The 24474-nt window shown below is 31.6% G+C and overlaps 2 protein-coding genes across 2 annotated transcripts; one reads left to right on the forward strand and one right to left on the reverse strand.

Moving 5' to 3' along the window:
• Positions 1 to 3096: 3096 nt before the first annotated feature.
• On the reverse strand, positions 3097 to 5616 carry LOC131603646 (uncharacterized protein At1g76660). Its single transcript, XM_058876045.1, has 2 exons — positions 5286 to 5616; positions 3097 to 4714 (listed from the first exon to the last, which is right to left on the reverse strand). The coding sequence occupies exons 1-2, from the start codon at positions 5421 to 5423 to the stop codon at positions 3476 to 3478; spliced, it is 1377 nt and encodes a 458-aa protein (XP_058732028.1). The 5' UTR covers positions 5424 to 5616; the 3' UTR covers positions 3097 to 3475.
• A 16654-nt stretch (positions 5617 to 22270) lies between these two features.
• Positions 22271 to 24268, forward strand: LOC131608059 (clathrin light chain 1-like). The gene is made up of 3 exons (XM_058880000.1): positions 22271 to 22675; positions 23251 to 23404; positions 23506 to 24268. The coding sequence occupies exons 1-3, from the start codon at positions 22299 to 22301 to the stop codon at positions 24058 to 24060; spliced, it is 1086 nt and encodes a 361-aa protein (XP_058735983.1). The 5' UTR covers positions 22271 to 22298; the 3' UTR covers positions 24061 to 24268.
• The last annotated feature ends 206 nt before the right edge of the window (positions 24269 to 24474 follow it).

The raw sequence follows: 24474 nt of genomic DNA on the forward strand, positions 1-24474 counted from the left end.
AAAGATGTGTTTCATCAAGGATCACAATCTTGTGAAACAACATTACTTGGCTTATAAATTGAGCATCATGAATTAAAAAAATACATTAGAAAAGCTTATCTTCTTCACACAAAATTCTGGATTTCATCTTCCTTACATTTGAGTTTTTATCGGTGTTGTGCAAACTTGGGTATAGGTTGAATTATCCTAGATATTCCTGCGTATAAACTCTTAAGACAATTTAAGAGTGCTTGAAATACTATCACAATTCTAGCCTCAATCCATTTGATTTAAATTAATTTTCTGATATGTTTAAATTATCATCACATGTCACAGTCTTATTATGAATTGGTTTATCTTATATATGTCATCTCCATTCATAATACTCTTTTTAAAATGAATTAAGATCTAAATTTTCTTCTTGTGACTTTGATTGATAACGAAATATGTTACATGACATCTTTTGAGAGAAAATTTTATTTTGCATGCAAGTTAAAGAGTATGCGTCCCTTGACACCAATTTTAAAACCCAAATATATATACATTTTTTGGATCTAAAATCCATTGTCCCTCAAAACATAAAAAGGAAAAGACATTAAAAAAACATATACTAGGTAAGGAATTATGTATAACCTGATAAGGTAACTTGTTATGCATAAAAGGAGTTAACAATCTATTTATGAGATGAACAGTGTGACAAACTGCCTAAGACTTGAAATGTTTTGGTAAATATGCTTAAAGTAAAAGAGGTCTAGTGATGCTAGGATGTGTTGGTTTTGCTCATTTCTACTAATTGTTCTTATGCACTTGATTTTTGCTTGAAATTGAGTATGAATCTTAGAAACAAAAGATTTAATGAGATTAGAAGCTTTTTATTTCCATTTCATGAGAAAAATCCAAGTGAACCTACTTTTATCATCAACCACTATGAAAAAAAATACTTGTGACCATTCATTGAAGGAGTTCATAAAAGACTCTAAATGTCCATAATAAGTAAGTCAAAATTTACAATAAATTTACGAGTACTATTGAAAAAAAGAAGTCTTTTCTGTTTTGCATTAAATCATTCCAAGGAGTCATGCCCAGTTTTAACAACAGTAAAATTCTTATTTATTTCAATCAATTTGTTATTTGAAGGATAATCAAATTTTAAATTCCAAATATTACAATCAAATTTTTGGCCTAAAGCATAATTCTTAATGGAATTGACTCAAGTTTCTTCTGTTTTAAGGTATAGATTTTTGTAGAGTGGACATTAGAAGATGATGGTGTGTGTATGAGGGTAATTAATGGATGGGTGAAATAGTACAATCCACCTCTCAATTCAGTTGCACCAATCATCTTCTTGAAGTAAGTATTATGTATCAAGTAATTTGAATAATCAATAGTTAGTTCGCATTTAAGGTTTTGAGTTAATTTTGGGACAAATATGAGGTAAAAAGAGATAACTTTGGCATGTATATAACATTATTCAACAAGAAATTTTGATCAAATGCCAATAAGGCCTTATGCTGATCTAGAGTGAAGACCAATAGACTAGAATCTTGCACATTCCGATGTTCTTCATTGATCTTAGAATGAGAACCATCATCTTAATTATTATCATTTTCCAAATTATTAATAGTACCAATTTGTTGTCAATGTGATGGATAATCGTGCTTCTTGAAGCATTTATCTATGATATAGTTTGTCATTCCACAATGTGTGCAAATTTTTGTTCCTCTTCCTCTACCACTATATTCCCTTTCACGTCTAATATTATTTCTGCAAAAAGAATAGCCCCATTTATCCTGAGAATAACCATTAGACAAAGCCAAGATCTTGAATTCATCTAAAGGAGTAACATTATGTCTTTCTTGTTAAACAAGTAAAGAGTATGCTTTGAAAATGTTAGGAAGATGATCTATTAAAATGATTTAAGGCCTAATAACATAGTATTGTCCATTGAAGCCTTTCGAAAATCTAATTAATTTGATCAGGATCCTTGTAACTACGAATATTGTGAACAACTTGACAATTGATATCACATTCACAAACATGAATAGAATGAAAATTGTCCAATACTTACCACAATATTATCAATTTTGTGTAGTAAGAGATGGAGGAATCACATTTCAATGTGTATATTTTCTCCTGAATATTTGAAATTTTGAATATGTCTCCATGATAGAATCTATCTTTAAGCTCTTTCCAAATGTTGGATGGAGTCTTCATCCACAATATGCTTTGAGAAATTTATGGATCAACTGAATTGTTGAGGCAAAACATGATCATAGTGTTGCACATATCTCATGATATCAAATTAAGTTCCTCGTCAGGTGGTCTTGACAAAGCTCCATTGGTGAAGTGAAACTCGTTCTTGGAACATAAATCCATAGTCATCGATCTTGACAAAAAGTGGTAATTGTTAGCATTCAATAGCAGTGTAACAAAAACAAGTGGTGAGTTTTCATTAGGGTGAATGAAGTAAGGATTTAAAGTAGTATTTTGATAACCTTTATTAATGTTTGATGAAAAATAGCCACCATTGTTGGTGCTTGAATAACTATCAACATAAATAGTTGAAGAAACAAAATCTAAAAAAAAAAAAAAAAGGTAAAAAGATGGAAGAAGATGAGATTTGTGAAGCTAGAAAGTGCAGTGGCTATGGTGAATCCAAATCACATGTCGATGATACCATGTGAAAGGTTAAAGCATGAACACCATTAAAGAAGAAAGATAGACAGAACTCATTGAGTGTGAAACTTCATTTCACAAATCTAAGCACATTACAAGGCTACTTCACATATTATATAGAAGATGGGTTTGTTGTTGCTTTAACCAACTCTAACTAATTATAACTAACTATAGAAAACCAAATCAGTTACAACTAACTAATTGATTAATCAATAATAAGTTAACTTATGTCCCAGGTAATCTCTATATTCTTCTCATCTTCACATTTAGCTCTTTAAAAATTTTCTTTTGTTTTCAAAAGACTTTCTCCAATTCTTTTTCAAAATTCTCTGTTGCACATCGTCATTGTGAATAAAAGTTATCCATTCTAGATTATTCAAATATTATCATTAGTAATATAGTAATATACTCTTTTAATTAGCTGACTTATAATAACCTCTATTGCAAATAAAATTATAGATAAAATCAACAAAGGATAAAGTACAAACACTTAAAATGTATATACATCTATTTCTAATCCAAACTTAGTAAAACCTACATAAACACAAAAGTAACTTCTTTGACACCACACTTTGTCAAAAAGAATTGTATATTTTTTCAAAAGTATACTTCCCAACAAGTGCATCTGAAGTGGGAAAAGAAGCTTCCAAACACAAATTATTCAAATTCACTATTGCTTTTGGGGCCATTGTGTCCAAAATCCAAACCATCACTGTGTTAGTCTCCCCAATCACCACCATTCAATTTAGCAGGTGTTGCTGTTGGGTTTTCCGAAGTTCCTGCGAACAAGAATCGACTATATATGTTAATCCTTTACTTGCTAGCTAACACCAGGTTGAATAATTGGAAAGAAAGACCAATCCTTTGAGGTCCCTCCTTCATTCCCTGCAACTTTCTCATTAGCCCACCAATCAGCAACTATATTTGGTGCATGAGAATCTCCTCCTTCTGCGCTATCGAAATTGAATTCTTTTGTAGAAGATGAAGAAAGGGTTAATGATTGATCCTTCTCATGAACTGTTGCATCATCTCCAACCAAAGCAGGTTTTGTTTGCTTCGGCGCATCGATAAGAGTTTCTGTTACAACTTGTTTGTCATCACAGTCATTCTCTTCTTTGCCTGTTGATGCTGCAGCGTCGCTTTTAAATTTCGACAGGACTTTAGTCCATGCTGATGATGCTGTTGGCTTGTTTTCCACAGCGGCGGATAACTCAAATGAGACCCTATGATTTACACTAATCTCATTTCGACGGTTATTGATTGGACAAGGGGAGATTTTGATATCAGAAGCCCAATTATTCGGATGAAAACCAGCTTGAGTAGTAGTGGATTTTACAGTATCTGGTGTTATAGTCCCAGAACTTTGATTTGACTTCTGCTTTCCATAAATTGAGAGCTTATCCAGTTTAAGAAGCTTAGCAGTGTCTGCTGTTTGAAACTCATCCGGCAAAGGAGACGAGGTACCAGACACCGAGATCGCGGATCTTGGTGATATCAGCGGACCAACCGGACTCCCAGGTTGAAATTGATAATTCTGAAAGTCATAGTGAGATATTTGGAACCTCTGATAAGTCTCAGAGTTTCTGTTATTGGAGTCAAATAGCTGAGCAAACGGAACCTCAGGCGAAGAAGGCGTGGTCAATTGGAGAGATTCGGGAGGCGGAGTATAAGGAGCGGTCGACGAAGCCGAGAAAACAGGCGGCGAAACTAATTGCGGTTCGTACGCGTAAGGGCCAATGGCGAAGATTGAGTTAGGTCCACCAGGCGAGTACATGCTTGCAGATACAGAAGTTTTAGATACTAAACCGACGGGTGATTGCGCGATTGAAGGAGGTTCGGATTGAAAGAATGATGCCGGAGATGAAGGAGGAGCAATGAAGGGAAGTGTTATACTCGGTGGCGCTTGAGCTGTTGAACTAACAGCATTAGCAGCCGCAGCAGCGTCTGTTCCAGCAGTTGTTGTTTCTGAAACAAGAACAGCATGTCCAATTCGCTTTCGGTTGCTCTTTTGATATCCGAAACACCCGGTTATGTTCAACCAGTTTCCCCATTTTTTCTTCTGCAAACACAAATACAAGTAGCTGAGTTAATTTTCAGTCATAGAACACATTGTTATGAGTTACATTGAAAAATCACAGTTACTCATAACTGAATTATACACACACAAAAATGAAATTAACTAAGACCTTAATTTTGAGAATTAACATTAAACAGTAGTTAAATTAATCCTACAACATACAAAATCACTTTTTAAGCTTGTGATTCTGATCCAATTTTCAACTTCTTAGTTACTCCTATCTAAAGTTTTGGTATTAATCAATTTGATTACCATAAAATAAAATCTCAATTATTAAAAAATAATGAAAAAGCACACAAAATTGACAATTTTCTGAAAACAGAAAATCATAGACATATATGGAAACAAAAAAGATGTCTTCTTTTTGGAAAAGAGATCAATTATTGAAGTTGAACCAAAAAAGGCTAAAAGTTTATATCATCAAAAGAATAAAAAAAAATAGATAATAGTAAATACATAAATTTACTCTACTTTCACTTTCATAAAATCAATAACACTTTCTAACTTGTTAACCATAAAAAAAAAGTGATTATTATAATTGGATTATACATACCTTATTAACAGATTCAGAAACGCGATTCTGAGAAGAAGCTATAGCAAAAGCAGCAGCGTTTATAGTATCAAAAGTGTTATTGTTATTGTTATTGTTGTTGTTGGAATCTCTTCCATGATTCCTGTTAACTCTCGTCATGTTTCAGCGATCAGAAAAAGCAAGATCGATGAGCATGTAGAAGAAGCATGTGGTGATAGATTGATTGATGAAGAAGAAGGAAGAATGAAAAGTTGAGAAGTGAAATCTGAGATTGGCGTGTAGTTTGTGTCGTGTGAGAGAGTATAAGCCAAAGGTTATGTGAGTCCAGGTCAAACACGGCAATCACTCGTGTGGTTTAACAAAGACTTTGCTTCTATTAATATTACTAGATTGTCGACCCGTGCTCCGCACGGGTATATTAGAAATAAAATTGCATTATTTAATAATAGTTAATATTTGATATTTTATTTGCATATATTTAAATTATGTTTATAATTATACTATTAATTTTTTAATGAGAAACAATAATGTAAAAAATGTTTTATAATATTGTTTTTTTAAGGTTATCAGAAAATCTATTATGTTTCACTTTATATATTAAAATAAGTAAGTTATTTTTAACATTATGAGCATAAAACTATTTGAACTATATTAATTTTAGCATTTAACTTACAATTTAAATTAATTTTAGTACAAATGAATATAATAAAAATAGATGTATTTATGTCAACAACAGTCTCATAAATCTCAAGAGCAACAATGAGCGACAATGATATAAGAATTAATAATAATTAATAATAATATATTCAGCTAACACTATTAAAAATAATTATTATAAGATTAATAAAAATATAATAAATTTCAATTAAGATATTTAAAAATTAAATAAAAGAACATAGAATATAAATTTTATTTAACGAAATAAATAATATTTATAGATCTCAAATATTTGTTGATTACACCATATCAATATTTTCGTGAATCATTTGTATTTAAATTAATAATAAATTTAAACACATATTATCAACAAAATGTATAATGTTGTTTGGTTTATTGTAAATCGAATATACATAAAAGAAAAAAATTCAATAGTGGGAGAGCGTGATTCAATAGTGGGAGAGCGTGATTTATCTTAAAGAAATAAAAAAAACCAAAAAATAAAAACAAAACAAATAAAAGATGAAAATATAAAAATATAAATTAGAAAATCTAAATATGTATTTCATTATGTAAAATTTTGTAGGATATGTTATTGGCTTGTCAATTTGTCAATGTATCGATGTGAAATTATTTTTAAGTTAAGTGACTTACGATTTAACCATTATTCATATATCCTAAAGATTTAAGTAAAATGACTTACAATTTAACCATTATTCTTATATCCTAAAGATTTAATTTAAATGACTTTACAATCTGACCATTATTCTTATATCATAAAGATTTAATTTAAATGACTTTACAATTTGACCACTATTCTCCTATCCTAAAGATTTAAGTTAAATGACTTTACAATTTGACCCCTATTCTTATATCCAAGAATTTATTAGGTGACATACAGTTTGACCACTATTCTTATATTCCAAAGATTTGTTAGGTTGCTTACAATTTAAGCTCTAATTTTTAGATTCTAGAAAATTTTATCTAAATATTTCCCCCCCAAAAGTGCCTCCATTGAATCACTTTTGACAGAGGTTTTTCAAAGTAAATATGATTTTCCTTGCAATATTTTATCTTCGCGAAACCTGCAAAAATATATATTATATTTTATATGAAAATAAAATAAATGTGTATGAAGTTTGACAAAAAGATAAACAAATTTATAAATAGTTATTAGGAAAAAAATATTCTTACTGATTGAAATAGTTCTGAGACATGCAGATCCTAGAAAAGAATAAATGGGTAGAAAATGTTAGCAAATGAAATTGGAAAAAAAATCGTTGTTATGAGATATGAAAATCCTAGAAAAGAACAAATAGGTGAAAAATGATACCAAATGAAATTGGTAAATGATGAAGGTAGTATCAGGAGTGATTATAAAGGTGTGTAAAAATATAAAAAGACACTATTTTATAACCGTTTTTGTAGACTATTATTAATACTATTAATAATATTAACAACATTTCATTAAAACATTCCATAAAAAATAGAAGAATTTAAAATTTTAACTCTTTTACGTTACATAAAATAAATAACAATGATTATTGGATTAATCACTATTTATTTATCAATTGTTATTTATTTTGTCCATTTACTCATTATTCTATTTATTATTATTTATTTATGCTACATGAATGTAATCAATTTGTAAAAAAAACGTAATTGAATACTTATTACATACTCTTTATAATATAATTAACTTAAAATTTAGATTTTTTTATGATTAATAAACATTTTTGTAGAAACTCATAGATATAAATTGTTTTTTATTTTTTTAATTTCAAATAATTTAAATAATTATTATTATATTTTTTTAATATTACATGAATACATTTTAGTTTATATTATAATATTAATTTGTATAAATATAAATAATAAAATTTTAAAAACAAAAAAAATATAACTAATATACACTATAGAAACAATATTATATAATCTAACCTCTGAATTTTTTAATTTTCAATTAAGACAAATTTTTGTAAAATAAAATATTCAAATTTAGAAATTCATAAAAATAATTTGATTTTTTTATAAACTAATAATATAAAAAAATATTAAAGATAAAATCATCATTAAAGTGTATTAGTTAAAATTTAATAATTATTAAAATGAAATTTTATTTTATTTTATACTTACATATCATTATTAGTTATAATTTTAGTGATTATTAAAATAAAATTTATTTTTTATTTTTTAAATTAAAACCAAAACAGAAAAAATTAGAAAATTATTCAAATTATTTAAATTATTTTATGCAATACCTAAAAAAAGAACATTATTCAAATTATTTAAAACAGAAAAATTGGAAAATTAGTGTGATCAAAATAGAAAAAAATTATCAAAGTTATTTACAGTTTTTAATATAATTTAAGAAAAATTTATTTAATATATTTATTTGCTGCAAATAAATTAAAATCGTATTTATATATATTTTTATTTTTTCTCTATTATAAATTAATTATATAAAAGTTATTTAGAGTTTTTAATATAATTTAAGAAAAATTTATTTTTACATAAATAAGTTATTTCTCAAATGTTTTATATATTTAGATATTATATATTACATATTTATATAATTGTTATTATTATTTGTGATTTCATATTATATTATTATTACGATTATTATATTTATTTATTTTATTTTTTATATAGAGTTAAATTAATAAAAGTCAAAATTATAATTTTTGTTTAGATTTATTATCGATGTGACATGTGACAAATTTGGTTTAGAGATACTACCAAGGTGACATGTGGCTAGGGTTGCCATCATGACAACCTTGGATTTATATATATTAAGATATAATTTTCTATTTATCATTATTAATGTGATTACCACATGATGTTACCAATGTTGTTGATTAACCCAACTAGCCTTGATGACAAGTTTTTATTTTTATTTTTATTTTTGTCATATGCTAGAAGATGCTATTTTGACTAGTCTCATAAAGTAAGTTAATCTTTTATTCATTTATTAATTATTAATGGAGTAGGTTTAAGAAACTTAATACTATTACTAGTCATGTTTAGGGTTTAAACTCTAGATATTTTTGATTAGTGCTTCAAACAAAGTGTCTACTGTAGTGGTATGTTTGCATGTGATGTTAATTTTTTGTTTTATTTTGATGCTCTTTTTTGCCTTTTTCTTTGTTTAAAAATTCATATTTTTGTTGTGTATTGATTCCAAACTATTTAAGTCAAGTTTGTCAGTTTATTTGGTTGAATTATTATTAAAAGCCAGTCATGTTTTGAGACTCCACAATTCAATATAGTAAACAAATTTATTTAGGTTAATATTTGATATTATTATAAAAAAAATGAAATTACAACGAAAATTAGAGATTAAAAAAAAGTAAATCTGATAATACAAATTTTCGTCTTTTAATATTTTGGGTTAAATTTTTTTTTTATTTTAAAAAAGTTGTTATGCTGTTGAAAAGTAAGTGTATATAAAATGAAAGAGGAGTAATGAGTTACGTTAGTGGGAGTGCACGTGTGCATACTCATTTGGTGCGCATTATCATACTGGGACCTACCGCTATCTATACCGCAACTTCCAAACTTGTTCCTTTTTAGTACTCCTACTACCTTTACCGTTTACACCCACCACTTTTCAAATTCCAACAACTAGCACACTTGCCTCCTTAATCCAAATTTATGTTGGTAAGTAAATTTTCACTGAAATCCATGACATAATAAAAGTACCCACTCAATATAGTAATTTTTTAAAATTGAAACCTTGTATATGTAAAGGGGTAGTATCCATAAAAAAATAAAAAGTAGTAAAGTATCAATTGTATTTAGAGATGTTAAAATAGACTCGCCTCATCAAGCCGATTTATAAAGCGTGAGTCGAACCGTAAAATACTTTAAAAAAAATTTTGATAAATTTTAGAGAAAAAAGATTGAAATAAGATATGATTGCACAAAAGTGTTTTCAATTGATAAAGAAAAGTTAAAGAGGATGAAGATATATTTTCAAGACGATGTGATCAACGAAATATGGTGATGAGATGAAGAGAAAATTTGATAAGTAATGGTGATAATATTAAGTTACTTTGTATTTTTACATAAATGTTTTTGTGGTATTTATACATATTTATGGATAAATATTTTAAACATCACTTATCTAAGTTTATGATGACTCTCTACTAATGTTATGTAGTTTTTATCCATTACATCCCTTTTTATAAAATTAAAACTATAATATTAAAATACGGGCCGGACTGGCCCATTGGGCTGCACGGACCTTTGAAAAATTGGTCGAGCTCATTTTATACAGCCCATTAAGCAATCAGACCGGGCCGACCCAACCCATTTAAATATACTGGCCTATCGGGCAAAAACGGGTTGAGTCGGACCGACCTATTTAACAACTCTAATTGTGCTGGTCTAGTGGTGATTGAAGTGATGGAATCACTTAATATCATAATTGACTTACGAACCGGATTAAGTCAGTGATGAAAAAACAAAAAAACTCCTTTTTTTTTTAAATGATTTCAATTTTAATTTTAACAATTTTTTTTAAGTTATAATAAAATTTAGTTTTTTCAATCTATATCTAACTATAATCAATCTATTAAATATTCATTCCGGTTTTTTTATAAATTGCTTTAGAAAAAAATTTGTGTACCAAAATATAAATTGTTTTATAAATATCAAAGAATTATTAATGATATTTTACATACTGACCAGAGGATCAGAACCAGAAAGGCTCACGGACGTCTTGCATAGTGTGGATGATGGAGAGAAGGGGGTGTACCTGCAAGTTACTCCGACGATCAAGTAAGTAGGAGCACTTATACGTTTTGGTGTTTAGGGCTTTGAAATTGTGTTACATGACTCTCTCGAGGGAGAGAATTTATATAATACCCCAGCGCATGGCCAATGGTCAGTGTTTTAGGCTGGATCGTGGATTTAGGCCCAAAACGCGTGACTGCCAGGATTCTAGGAGCAAATCTAGAAATCCTGGGAAGTTGCTCAGAACTAGCCGTTGGACGAGCAGAAGGATGCTCCTGATCGACACGAAGGAACTGTGGGCGGTATCCGAGGAGTCGGATGCCCGACTACTAAAGCTTGAGTTGTCTCTGGTCATGGACGGAGGAACGGCCTTAGTATCAGATCGGGGAGGTGACGACCTTTCTGCCCTTGAGTGATTGAGATAAGGTCATTGAGTTGTCCCGGAGTAGGTATAGATTGGGCTGTTTGTGACTGTCGGTCGAGCCCAAAATATTTTATATCTTTAAGTATTTAATATACTCTTATCTTTTGATATTTTAAATTTATTTTTTTCATAAAATTAATGAAAAATAATTTTATTATATATATATATATATATATATATATATATATATATATATATATATATATATATATATATATATATATATGTGTGTGTGTGTGTGTGTGTGTGTGTGTGTGGGATCATTTGACATCGGTGTCAAACATTAACTTTGACACCAAATTCTGTCCCTTTATCATTGTTAATAATATGGCTAAGATAAATTCACTTAAAAATTAACATGATTACATGAGTTTTTAAAGAAAATTATATATATATATATATATATATATATATATATATATATATATATATATATATATATATATATATATATATGGAGGGTAAAACGGGTTGTGGCATGTCGGGTCGGTCCGTGCACCCGCCAAAAATTAATGAGTTGGATTGAGATTTTGGGTGCTTCGTCCACCAAAGTCTGCCCCGTCAAAACTCGTCGTCCGCCAAAGCTCGCCGCGCCAAAGCCCGCCGTCTGCCAAAATCCACCTCGCCTATTCGTCCAGTCCGTCTCGCCTTAAATCCGTCAGTTTTTAGTTAATTCTAATTCTAATAATTCCAATTCCTGATGGTTTGAATTTATACATTTATTTGTAAATATGTGTATTTTTTTTAAGTAAAATTTATTAAAAAGATGCTTTTATAAAAAATTATTTTAAAAACTAAGTGGAAAATTTAATTTAAAGGTAAAAAAAGTCTATTAATCTATTAAAAAATAGGCGGACAAGTCTACCGCCCGCCATCTGGGCGGGACGAACATGATTTTTATGCCCATTTCACTTGGCGGGTTTGTCCGTCCCGCTCGTTTTTTGTCGGACATAAGACGGGGCGGGGCGAGCGGTCTGATTTTTTAGAGAGTACTGACTACATGAATGCGTCAAATACTATAGACATGGAAATAAATCTCATGTTATGCTAAAAACTTCGATTCTATCAGTATTTTTAAAAAATTGTTACATTTATTATAATAATAATTATTATTATTAAATTCTATGTAATATTGATATTTTAAGCAATTTAAATAATAACATAAAATATTAAATTTACTTTAAAGTTATTTTACACCAAAATTTAGTGATAACGTTTTTCAATTTATCATATTATATTTACTAAACTTTTAAATAAATTTGATTGGGTAATCTTTTTATCTATTAATATAATGGTTAGAATTTCATCAGTAAATGACTTGCATGTCGCTGGTTGTATCTCTTTTTAAAAATAAAAATAATTGATGAATGAGTAAAATAGTATTCAGGAACGGTGGAGTGAGATTCTGGTACAACGAAGCGGACGAACCTATAAGGTTAGCACTCAAACGTCTAAGTAAGTGAATGAAAGAGAAGTAATATGAGAATGATAATGAGTAAAATATTTGAGTCTTAACACGTTAAGGGTTTTATATAGAGAAGGTGGGTAGAATTACTCCCATTTAATCTCGCGTCTCGTGTAGATCATCGTCGGGTTAGATCTAAGATGAGAAATTGGTAAAAGATCGAAATTGTGTGCTCCGAATATGATTGAGCTCGTATTTATTCCTTAGTGATTTACTTGTATATATGCCTTGACATGTGACTCTTGTGAGTTGCCAAAAACTGTTGCCCCCAAACCCTTGTTCCTGCTTGTTAGAACTAGAGTTTTGTCGCGTGGAATCTCAGTCTGACTCTTGGTTGAAGGGAGACAGATAGTTATGAGGTCGGTGACATTAGGATCATGTGCATCAAATGTTTCCTTGTAACTCATAACACCTTACTAGAGAGTTGTGACGCGTGGCTCTAAGATTATCAGCAATGATGCATTTTTATCTTATGGCACACAAGCGTTCTAAAGATTTCGATGTAAGGTCACATCCGTCAGTGGTGTGGTCACATTTTCCTATGCATGTTATCAAGGATCGAACAATTGCTTAAAGAATATATATATATATATATATATATATATATATATATATATATATATATATATATAAGGGCTTTTGGATATAAATCATTATTTTCGTCATTTGTAAAACTTCAAAAGCTCTTTCTCTGTTCTCTACAGTTGCCCCATGTCTTCGTCAACAATCTCCCATCGGGTGTTACTATGACATCTTCATGTCATCAGACAAACATTGCCTAGTGTGAATCATCAAGTTCATCTCTTTCAAGATGTAGTGATATATTTGTGAGAAGTCAGAAATGGAGAGGCACATGACTTGTCTTCATCATACGCATAACCCTCACGTAGTATGAGGACCACCTTAAGGAGAAACATGGACAATGACTTTTAAATAACCCATAATTGCATGTGTGAGAAGCTATGGTCACGATTCCCTAAGTAATAGGAAGTCAACAACCTCCCTAGTCAAGATGGAGCAGTTGCAACTTCTCAGAGCCCTCAATCCAGGCTCATTAACTTCTATAAATATCTCATCTCTAGAATGAAAAAAGACAATTCAATACACACGAAATACCCAAGAAATACAAAGTTTTTTACCTCACGTGAGCTTGCTTTTTCCTCAACACCATCACCTCAAAACAAGGTTTCTCACCTCTGCGAGCAAGCCCTAAAACCATCGAAAATCCTTAAAGCCTCTAGTCATTCCTACAAGCATAAGAGTTTCACGCATTTGAACTTTTATAAAGTACAGTGACGTCCATCATGGAACCCCGTAAAACTAACTTGCGCCCCACCTTCCATTATTACCATCACTTTGACACTCACCAAAATCTCCACTCCTAGTCATAACTGGTCTCAATCATAGTTGCTATGAGGGCACAATGCCAACACAAGAGGATATTGGAGGTAGCATTGATCCTAATGCCATAACGGTGAGAATTTGGAAGGACGTCGGAATTGTGTGCTCCGAGTTTGATTGAGGTCGCATATATTCATTCCTATGTGCTTTGCTTGTATTTTGATTTTGATATGTGAATCTTGTGAGCGGCCCAAAACATATTTAAATCTATATCTCAATAATCAAATGTTTCTACATATTTATTGACAAAATTTGGCATGACGAATCATGATTAATTGTAAAGTAAACAATTTTAGATGCATGGCCTACTTAAGGAAATATGCCAACATCAGGGCCGACCCAACAACTTTGGAGGCCTAAGGCAAAAATTTCAATAAAACTTTTTTACAATAAAAAAAATAAATAAATAAGATTAATTTTTTATTTTTAAAAAAATCAATAAATTAATTAAATTACTGTTTTTTAATATAAAATTAATTAATATTTCTAAAACATATCAAACTGATAAATTTAATCTTAAATTAAATTTAAAAAAATCATCATATTAATTTTTAATATCTTAATAACGTGAATTAAACTGACTAATTTTATTTATTTATTAAACTACATAATAAAAATTATTACTTATTATATTTACATATTTTAAAAATTAAATTTAAAGGCATATATTATTTTAGAAATTTAATTTAAAATTAGTAGTTGAAGAAACTTATTTTTATTTCGTGTGGAAAAAATAATAATTCTTAGTTAAAAATTTTAAGACCAAAGAAAATTACATAACATATGAAAATCAAATAAAAAATGAAACCTATATATTTTGTATGAAAATCAGAGACCTTTTGTGTAGTCACTACCACTGCGCCACTAGGAAACTTATGAAAATAATAATTTTGCTATTGTATATATTAGTTAACCATTTTATTTAGAGGCTTGTTTCTATTCCAAAAAAGTGAGGTCCAAGACAATCGCCTTGTTTGGCTTGCCCTTGGGCCGGCCCTGGCCAACATTATTTAATTATAAAGGTTACTATATTTAAGCTTGACAAAACCCTTATTGTATATGCATATAATGCATTTATAGTTTATCTACGAGGTTGAAATTTTGCTATGTTGTTGTTGAACTAACATGTTTGAAAAAAAACCAAAACATTGAACAACTCCAGGATATCGAAAAGTGGCCCAACTTACATAAAGTTTATTTATAAGGTGGTGATTTCAAAAATAGAAATTGTGTGTTTTGAAATAAAGTATAATATTTTATTTATACAAAAAAGAATAATATTTTGAATATTTAAACCTACAATTTGTAATATTTTTCATTTGTAAAGCCCATGTTAGCATTTTTGTTATTTATATTCAACAAAAAGAATAGTTATTGTTATTTAATTAGTTAACACGTGCTATTTGTAAATTGGTACTAGTAATATAGTAGTAGTAATTTTTGTTTACCTGAACACGCAATGAATAATTAATTATCTACCTAAACTTTATAGAAGCCAATTATAGCCTTAAATCTGTTAAATGCAAGATCCCACTATAGTCACCTACCAAAGCATGCTATTGCTAATCTATCAAACTTTACCTTTAAATTTAATAATACAGTAATAACTAATTGTAAAGAAAATAAGCCTCCAAACAGAATTTTTCTGCCAAAACAGTTATACTCCATAATTTACTTAGTTTTGTCTCTATTATGCACTTAATTATTTATTATACCATTCAGTTCTAGATAGAAAAATAATATTTTAATTTTTAATGTTAAAGATGTTGTCATTATATAGTCCCATGTATTGAAATTATATACACAGATGTATTTTCTATTCTTTAGATAACGAATTTAGTATGTGTTTGGTTAAGCTTTTGGTAAGTATAAATTTGTAACACATCCTAAAATACAAAAACTTGGAAACTAATTTGGAGTGTTAAAAAGAGGTGAGTTTGTGGCATGAGAGAAATAAATAGCCCATTAATAATTAAATATTTTCAATAATTTTATATTAATATTAGCGTTAATTAATGTAAGTGATGCGTCTCTATGTCCGCTTTTTTATTATTACCCTAATATGTGTACTCCCTCCGGTCATAATTATAAGCAAATATTTTTTTAGATTCATTAAATAATAAATGTATCTGGTCTATTATGTAGATTAGATACATTCATTACTTAATAAACTTTAAAAAAAGAGAACCTTTGCTTATAATTATGGCCGGAAGGAGTATTTCTTTTATATGGTTTTTCATGCTTGGCAGTTTTGGACTAAAATAAATATTAAATCAGTTTGTATCACTTTGAGACGACCTCAACCCATATCAATAAAGAGCCTTATATCTGAATTGGCTATCTCTTCGCATATATAAATAAATATGCCCTTAGCATATAAGACTATGTCGTTTTTAACCTAAAATGTCAGACTTTGAGCATAACCTCTGCCAACCGAGTTCTAGCAAGAATTTTTTTTAATCATATACATTTAATTAATATTTGACTAAGGTCACATTATCATACTCGTCTTTAACTTTGGTATTTGTTGGGAGGAAATTCACAATGCAACGGAAAAATTCAACAACATAAACTCTCCCAAATATCACATGCAACTTAGTGACAATCAACAAAAAACACACCAAACAACACAACACAATTTTAGCATGGAAAAACCTCTGTTAACTAGGAGTAAAAAACCACGGGACTCGTAGGCCTTAAAGTCTCCACTATAACTAACAATTGATACAAGCAAGATTCTCTCTAACACTAGTTAGGGGCATACATTATATAAACAACATCAAAATCTACAATTAATTTTGGAATACAACAAGAACAAAGAGAGACAAAACAACCCAAAAACACCAAGAAATTTTGACCTCAAAGATCGACTCGACATACTGACTTACAAAGCTCAGAATTCAATCTCCACTATTCAGAATATGCTCCTATGAGCCATGAACACTGTCCCAATATTTCAAGATGACCCGACCATTAGATTTTGCGCAAGCTACGATTTTCTGAAACTAATTTGTGCAGAAAATAGGCTACGGGAATAGTGTTTTTTTCTCTAGATTTTCTTGTTATTCTCTTACACAATGAATGAATGACCTAATTATCTTTGTTGGGTAACAACAAAGGCTTACAAACACATGGGTCATTAACCCACATCCATTTGAGCCACTCCAAATAAGAGAAAAAAACCCAACAAACTCCCTCGACCGACTAGTTTGAGGGCAATACCAATCTGGCTTCCATACAACAAAACTCAAATTTTCCTTAGGCAACACCTTTGTGAACATGTTTGAACCATTGTCATCGATATGAATCTTATCAAGCTCCATCAACTTAGAATCTAATGCATCACAAATCCAATGATAACGAACATCAATATGCTTCGACCTCGAGTGAAAGGAGGAATTCTTCGATAACTGAATGGCACTTTGATTATCACAAAATAAGAAATACTTTTCTTGCTTCACACCAAGTTCCATTGCAAATTTCCTCAACCATAACAATTATTTTGACACATCCACGACGACTATAAACTCGACTTCGGTAGTAAAGAGTGCAACACACTTTTGCAACTATAATTGCCAAGCCACGGCTCCCCCGCTAAAAGTCACCATATATCCCGAAGTAGATTTTTGATCATTCAGGCTTCCGCCCAAATCTGAAACTGTACATCCAACCAACATAGGCTTCTTACATCCCAACGTTAGTCTCAAATTCGAAGTGCCACGCAAATATCTCATCACCCACTTCACTGCCTCCCAATGATCTTTTCCCGAATTTGAGAGATAACGACTCACCATTCTCACGGCATGAGCAATATCGGGTCTTATACAAACCATATCATACATCAAACTACCAACGACCGACGAGTACAAAATATTCTTCATACTCCATTTTTCTTCATTCGTAGATGAACATACTTTATGACTAAGCTTGAAATGAGAAGCGAGTGGAATGCTCACTGCTTTAGTCTTATCCATACTAAAACACCGAAGAAATTTCTCCACATACTTTTCTTGTGACTAGTACAACTTCTCATTTCGATCTCCAAGAATTTTATGAGCCTCTCCTAAATCCTTCATAGCAAAAGATTCACTCAAAGTGTTCTTCAAATCTTTAATTATTGAAATATCTTTTCCAACAATTAGCATATCATCCACATAAAGCAAGAGAATAATGAGATCACCTTCGGAGAAATTCTGGAAAAACACACAATGATCAGCCTTGGTCATCTTATACCCATGTTTAATCATCACTGATTTGAACTTTTGATATCATTGGCGAGATGCTTGTTTCAAACCATAAATACTTTTTACCAACATGCAAACATAGTCTTCTTTTTCCCTTTTCTAGGAATCCATCAGGTTGCTCCATGTAAATTTCTTCATGTAGATCACAGTGAAGGAAAGCCGTCTTCACGTCCATTTTCTCTACTTCGAAATCAAGACTAGTGGCTAACCCAAGAACCACTCGAATAGATTGCATCTTCACAATCGGAGCAAAAATCTTGCCAAAATCAATATCTTTTTGTTGTTTAAAACCTTTTACCACCAAACGAGCCTTGAATCTTATTTGAGAAGTACACTCATATTGCTTAATCCGATAAACCCGTCTATTCTTTAATACTCTATTACCCTTTGAAACTTCACTAATTCAAAGGTATTATTCTTACAAAGTTATTGCATTTCATCCTCCATGGAATCCATCCACTCCTTTTTGTTCTCATCCTCAAAAACTTCTTTAAAGCTTTCGGGTTATCCACTGTCGGTAAGAAAAACATACTTGTTCGAGGGGTATCGAACGAAAGGCCTTTTATCACAAGTAGACCTCCTCAACTCATTAGAAGCAATCAGTTTCTCAACATTTTCAACCTCTTGATCAACCTCATTTTTAACAACATCTTCCGTAGCACCTACATCAACAATATCATTAGGATTTAAAACATTATTAACATTCAAATCCATACCTTGATTTTCAGTTTGAACATCTTCGAAAGTGATAATGGTAGGAGCAATAGTATTTGAGTTTGTATCAACCATTTCTTCATCTTCAAAAGTCGGATATTTATTATCAACTTTTTCGATGTCCTCAATGGTATAATCCTCCATGAATACGACATTATGACTACAAATAAGCTTTTATTAAACCGGATCAAAGAATCGATACCCAAACTCATCAAGTCCATACCCAAAAAACACACATGTCTTTCACTTCTCATCCAATTTTGATATCTCATCCTTCAGAATATGCACATAAGCCATGCACCCAAACACCCGAAGATGGTGTAGGAAACATCTTTACCACCCCAAACATGATTTGGAACATCAAACTTCAACGAAACACATGGAGTGAGGTTTAAAAGATGTACAACCGTGCTCAATACTTCTCCCCAAAAGTGTTTCGGCAACTTTGGTTGAGAAAGTAAACATCTCACCCTTTCCACCAAAGTTATATTCATTCTTTGGGCTAACCCATTCAACTATGGTGTCTTTGGAGGAGACTTTTTGTGACGTATACCTTGATCTTGACAATACTTGTCGAAAGGCACTATATACTCTCCCCCGTTATCGGTTTGAATACACTTGAGCTTTTTCCCCGTTTCTCTTTCAATTGATGCTTGAATCGACTTGAAGGTATCGAACACTTGATCTTTCATCTTCAAGGTATAAGCCAATGTTTTCCAAGAACAATCACCAATGAAAGTCACAAAGTAATATGCATCACCAAGTGGTCGTGTCTTCATAGAACCACATACATCGGAATATACTAAATCCAACACTTATGATTTTCTCTTTGGTTCAAATGACATAAATGAAACTCGCCTTTGTTTACCTGCCAAACAATGTGAACACTTTCTCAAATATGCATCGGAAATACCAAACAACACATTCTTCTTAGGCAAAATACTAAAAAAATTTCACTCATATGACTCATATGCTTGTTCCATAATTCTGATGAGCTATCATTGTCAATAGTGTTAATGTAGTACTTCAAAACCCCAAGTTGGACGACATGCAAGTTTGAATTCCTTTTTCCTTTAACAACCATCATTGAGCCTTTCTTTAACTTCCATTCAATGCCCAAAAAAGAATTATCATATCCTTCATTATCCAAATTTTCAACAGATAAAAGATTGGATCGAACAAATATCTCTCATTCCGATGACATTAGCTTGCCCATTATTTCCCATACGAACAACCCCAAAGTCACCGATCTCATAAGTTGAAAAAAGATTACGTTTTGAGGTTGCATGAGTAGAAGCACCACTATCAACCACCCAATCCATCTTATCACATGATAGATTGTCATTCTCTACACAACTATCACAAACAATACAAAAATCATCAACAATAGCAACATCTTCATTATTGTTATCTTCCTTTTTTCGTTGTTGTAGTTCTTCTTCTTGTTTTCCCTTTTCAACTTACGACAATACCTCTTTATGTGTCCATTTTCTCCATAATGATGACACTCAATATGAAAGAATCTATTAGAGCCTCTTTGTAATTTATCACGTGAAGTTCCACAATTACTTGAACCTCTACTTTGATGTCTCCCCCTTGATTTGGTAACTAACACCTCGGAATATGAAGTAGAACCTTGTAACTTATGCCTCAACTCCTCATTCAACACACTACTTTTAGCCAAGTCCATCGAGATGATACGATTCGGAGCGGAGTTAGACAAGGATGTCCTAAAAGTCTCTAAAAAATTAGGCCAAGTACCAAGAAGCCACAAACCTTGAATTTCATCAACAAACGTAAGATTCATCGGCGAGAATTTATTTATAATCCCTTGAAAAGTGTTCAAGTGATCGGTCATTGGTGTATACCTCAATGACATCAATTGCTTGAATAAGAACAACTTATTGTTCTTCGTCTTTCTTGCATTTAACTCCTCAAGTTTGGTCCAAAGAGAGCGAGCATGAGTCACCGAGCTTACATGATTCAAAACATTATCATCCACCCATTGGCGAATATAACCACAAACTTGTCTTTGCAACAAAGTTCATTCTTCATCACTCTTTCCATCGAGTTTTCATTAGAGAAAATCGGTAAGTGAAAACCTTTCACATAGAGCAAATCTTTCATTTCCAAATATTATAGTTAGAACCATTCAAACTCACCATTCTAGATGTGTTTGTCTCCATTGTTACACAAATCAAGTCACGACTATGATACCACTTGTTAGGAGAAAATCCACAACGCAATGAAAAAATCAACAACACAAACTCTCCTAAATATCACATGCAACTTAGAGACAATCAACAAAAAAAACACACCAAACAACACAACACAACACAATTTTAGCGTGGAAAAACCTTTGTTAACTAGGAGTAAACAACCACAGGACCCACAGGCCACTTAAAATCTCCACTGTAATCAACAATGGGTACAAGCAAGGTTCTCTCTAACACTAGTTAGAGGCATACATAAACATCACTAAGATCTACAATCAATCTTGGAATACAACAAGAACAGAGAGGGACAAAACAAACCAAAAACACCAAGAAATTTTGACCTCAAAGATCAATTCGGCAAACTGACTTACAAAGCTCAGAATTCAATCTCCACCGCTCAGAATTTGCTCCAATGAGTTATAAACACTGTGCGGAAATAATGTTTTCTCTCTAGCTTTTTCTTGTTGTTTCTCTCACACAATCAATGAAGGACATAATTCTCTTTGTTGGGTAACAACAAAGAATTACAAACACATGGGTCACTAACCCACATCCATTTGGACCACTCCAAATAAGAGGGAAAAGCTCACGAGTATCATCGTCATCTTGCTCGAGTTCTTGAACCTTTGTATCATGTATAGATTTTACGGTATCTCCATTTGTGATATCACCTCAAGCAATATGAGTTTGTTATACCAATTATTCTAAGAATATATCTAAACTCTATGAGAAAGAAAAAAATGGACAAACATATGCGCAATAAAAAAAGAGAGGTGCTATCTTTACATCAAAAATCCAACTTCTTACCTCTACACCGTATAGAAATACAACATCAAAATGTGTTGGTGTGTTTAAAAAAATATATATAATTGTTAAATATTCTAAAAAAGCAAAACCTTATAGTTGTACGGTGTAAGTGTAATCCCTGCTGTACAAATATCATTTCCTTAAAAAAAATGTGACAAATTATCTAGGTTTAGTTCCCAAAAAAAAATGTACATTTTAATAATATAGTTTGAGCTATGTGTATATATATGTCTTTGTCAACAAAAACAATCGAAAGATATGTAATACATGACACGTTTCAATTCCAAGTTAGTAATGGTTGTTGCAATTGATGAATAACCAAAACAAACATAACTCACAATTGTGATCCGAAGGTAAAGCAAGACAGCTATGGAGTCTCTGGACTCGTTCGAGGATGAGCACTCACATCATCATCATCATCATCAATCTCCAACCACAGGAGGACCTTACGACGATGACAACACCATGAACTATGAAGGTTACGATTCTCAACAGCATTACGATTATGGATCTTCTTACCCTACCAATAACTCCGACGACGACAACCTCGCCGTCAATACCAACAACAACAACAGCCAGGATTCTCCTACTGTTTATGGATTCGGTGTTTCAACTCCTAACCCTGATTTCGTTACTCCTTTTCAATCCAACGAAACTGACGATGGATTGTTCTCTTCTGAAGGCCCTCTTCTCCCTGATCCTACACAAATGCAAGAAGAAGGCCATGCTAGACGTGAATGGCGACGGTTACATTTCTTTTCTTTTTCTTACGTTAATGTTTATATAATTGGTATATGAATTTCTATCATGCATGCATGGATCGATTTATAGTTGAATCTGCGTGCACTCGTTAAGATATGAGTACATATGTTACATTATTGAAAGAGTTTATCTATAATGTGCATGAAACTTGTAGATCAAAATTTAGTTACATTCTTTCTTACCCTAATGAAAGTTGTATAATTATTGTGTTGTGTCTTTTCGAGAATCAAATCGAACTGAATTTGTATGGTGATGAAGAAAGTATTACTGTGATGATTGTGAGAGTCGTCTCAAACTTTAGAGAGGCGCTGTATAAGAAGCAGAGAAGCTAAAGAGTCGTGAAATTTTTGTAATGAGTCATATTTAACCGTAAATTAACCATGGAATATGTGCATGAAGACCTTGCCATAACCTAATCACGAAAAAGTACTAGGCTCTATGCTGTAGGCCGTCTTGCATACCCTAATGGGCGGTCCTGGTGGTTGTGTATTTCAGTATTTGTTATATCTTGGCATTTGCTTTTATGATAGTAGAATCTTTATAACTTGAAGCTATGCAGGAAAAATGCGATTCATCTTGAGGAAAAGGAGAAAAGAGAAAAGGAAATGAGAAATCAGATTATAAAGGAAGCTGAGGATTATAAGGAAGCTTTCCATGAGAAAAGAAAACTCAATTGTGAGACAAACAAACAGAACAACAGAGAAAAAGAGAAGGTATGATACTAAACTTTATTCTTCTCAATTTGTATAGGCCTTTTCTGTTTTATGCATCATGCAAATGAAGAGAATGAGTATGAGTATGTATGTGTGTGTAGATATACTTGGCCAACCAAGAGAAATTTCACAAAGAAGCTGACAAACATTACTGGAAAGCGATAGCTGAGATCATTCCTCGCGAGGTTCCTAATATCGAGAAGAGGAGAGGGAAAAAAGAAGCCGAGAATAAACCTTCGGTTCATGTTATTCAAGGTCCGAAGCCTGGGAAACCTACCGATCTTGCTCGAATGCGCCAAATGATTTTGAAGCTTAAGCAAAACCCTCCATCTCATATGATGCCTCCCCCGCCAAAAGAAGAAAAAGATGCAAAAGAAAACAAAAATGGCAAAGATGCAAAAGATGCAAAAGAAAACAAAGATGGCAAAGACACTAAAGATGCAAAGGATGGCAAAGACCCTAAAGATGCAAAGGAAAGTGGAAATGACAAGGGTGGGAAAACCTCAACACCAACTGCTGCGGCCACCGCAGATTCTGCAGAAAATAAGCCAACTACACCAGAAAAAGATGCTGCTGCTGCTACTAATGGTGAACTGCAAGATCCTCCTGCAGCTGAGGGTGAGCAAGTGGCTAGTACTGAGCCACCAGCAGCTTAGTGATGTGAACAAAATGAAATTCTTTTTTCTTAGCAATTCTTTTTTATATATATACCTATTCATTCGTCGTTGCTAAATTAGATTCTTACATTCGTTGAGAATAAGTGATGGCTATAAGAAGATACTTTTGACTTTGCAGCATGGCCTGTTGAGAGCATCAGTCTAAACTATTGTCCTAGATTTGTAGGTTTTAGATGCAAATCTGTTTGTGGTGATTCCACTTTGGAATACTGTATGAAAGTACAATTTGTCTCCACTCTCTCATCTTTTGCATATTTGCTTATGTTGCTCATTTAACTTTGTTTCATTGGTGATCTGGTTGAACAGATGCACTGTTATAATGATATAACTAATTCAGCTCAACTAGTAAGAAATCTGAGACAATTGAATTGATCAAACTTTAAGAAATTTTTG

Source organism: Vicia villosa, linkage group LG5 (genome assembly GCF_029867415.1).
Source record: "Vicia villosa cultivar HV-30 ecotype Madison, WI linkage group LG5, Vvil1.0, whole genome shotgun sequence".
Taxonomy (NCBI): Eukaryota; Viridiplantae; Streptophyta; class Magnoliopsida; order Fabales; family Fabaceae; genus Vicia; species Vicia villosa.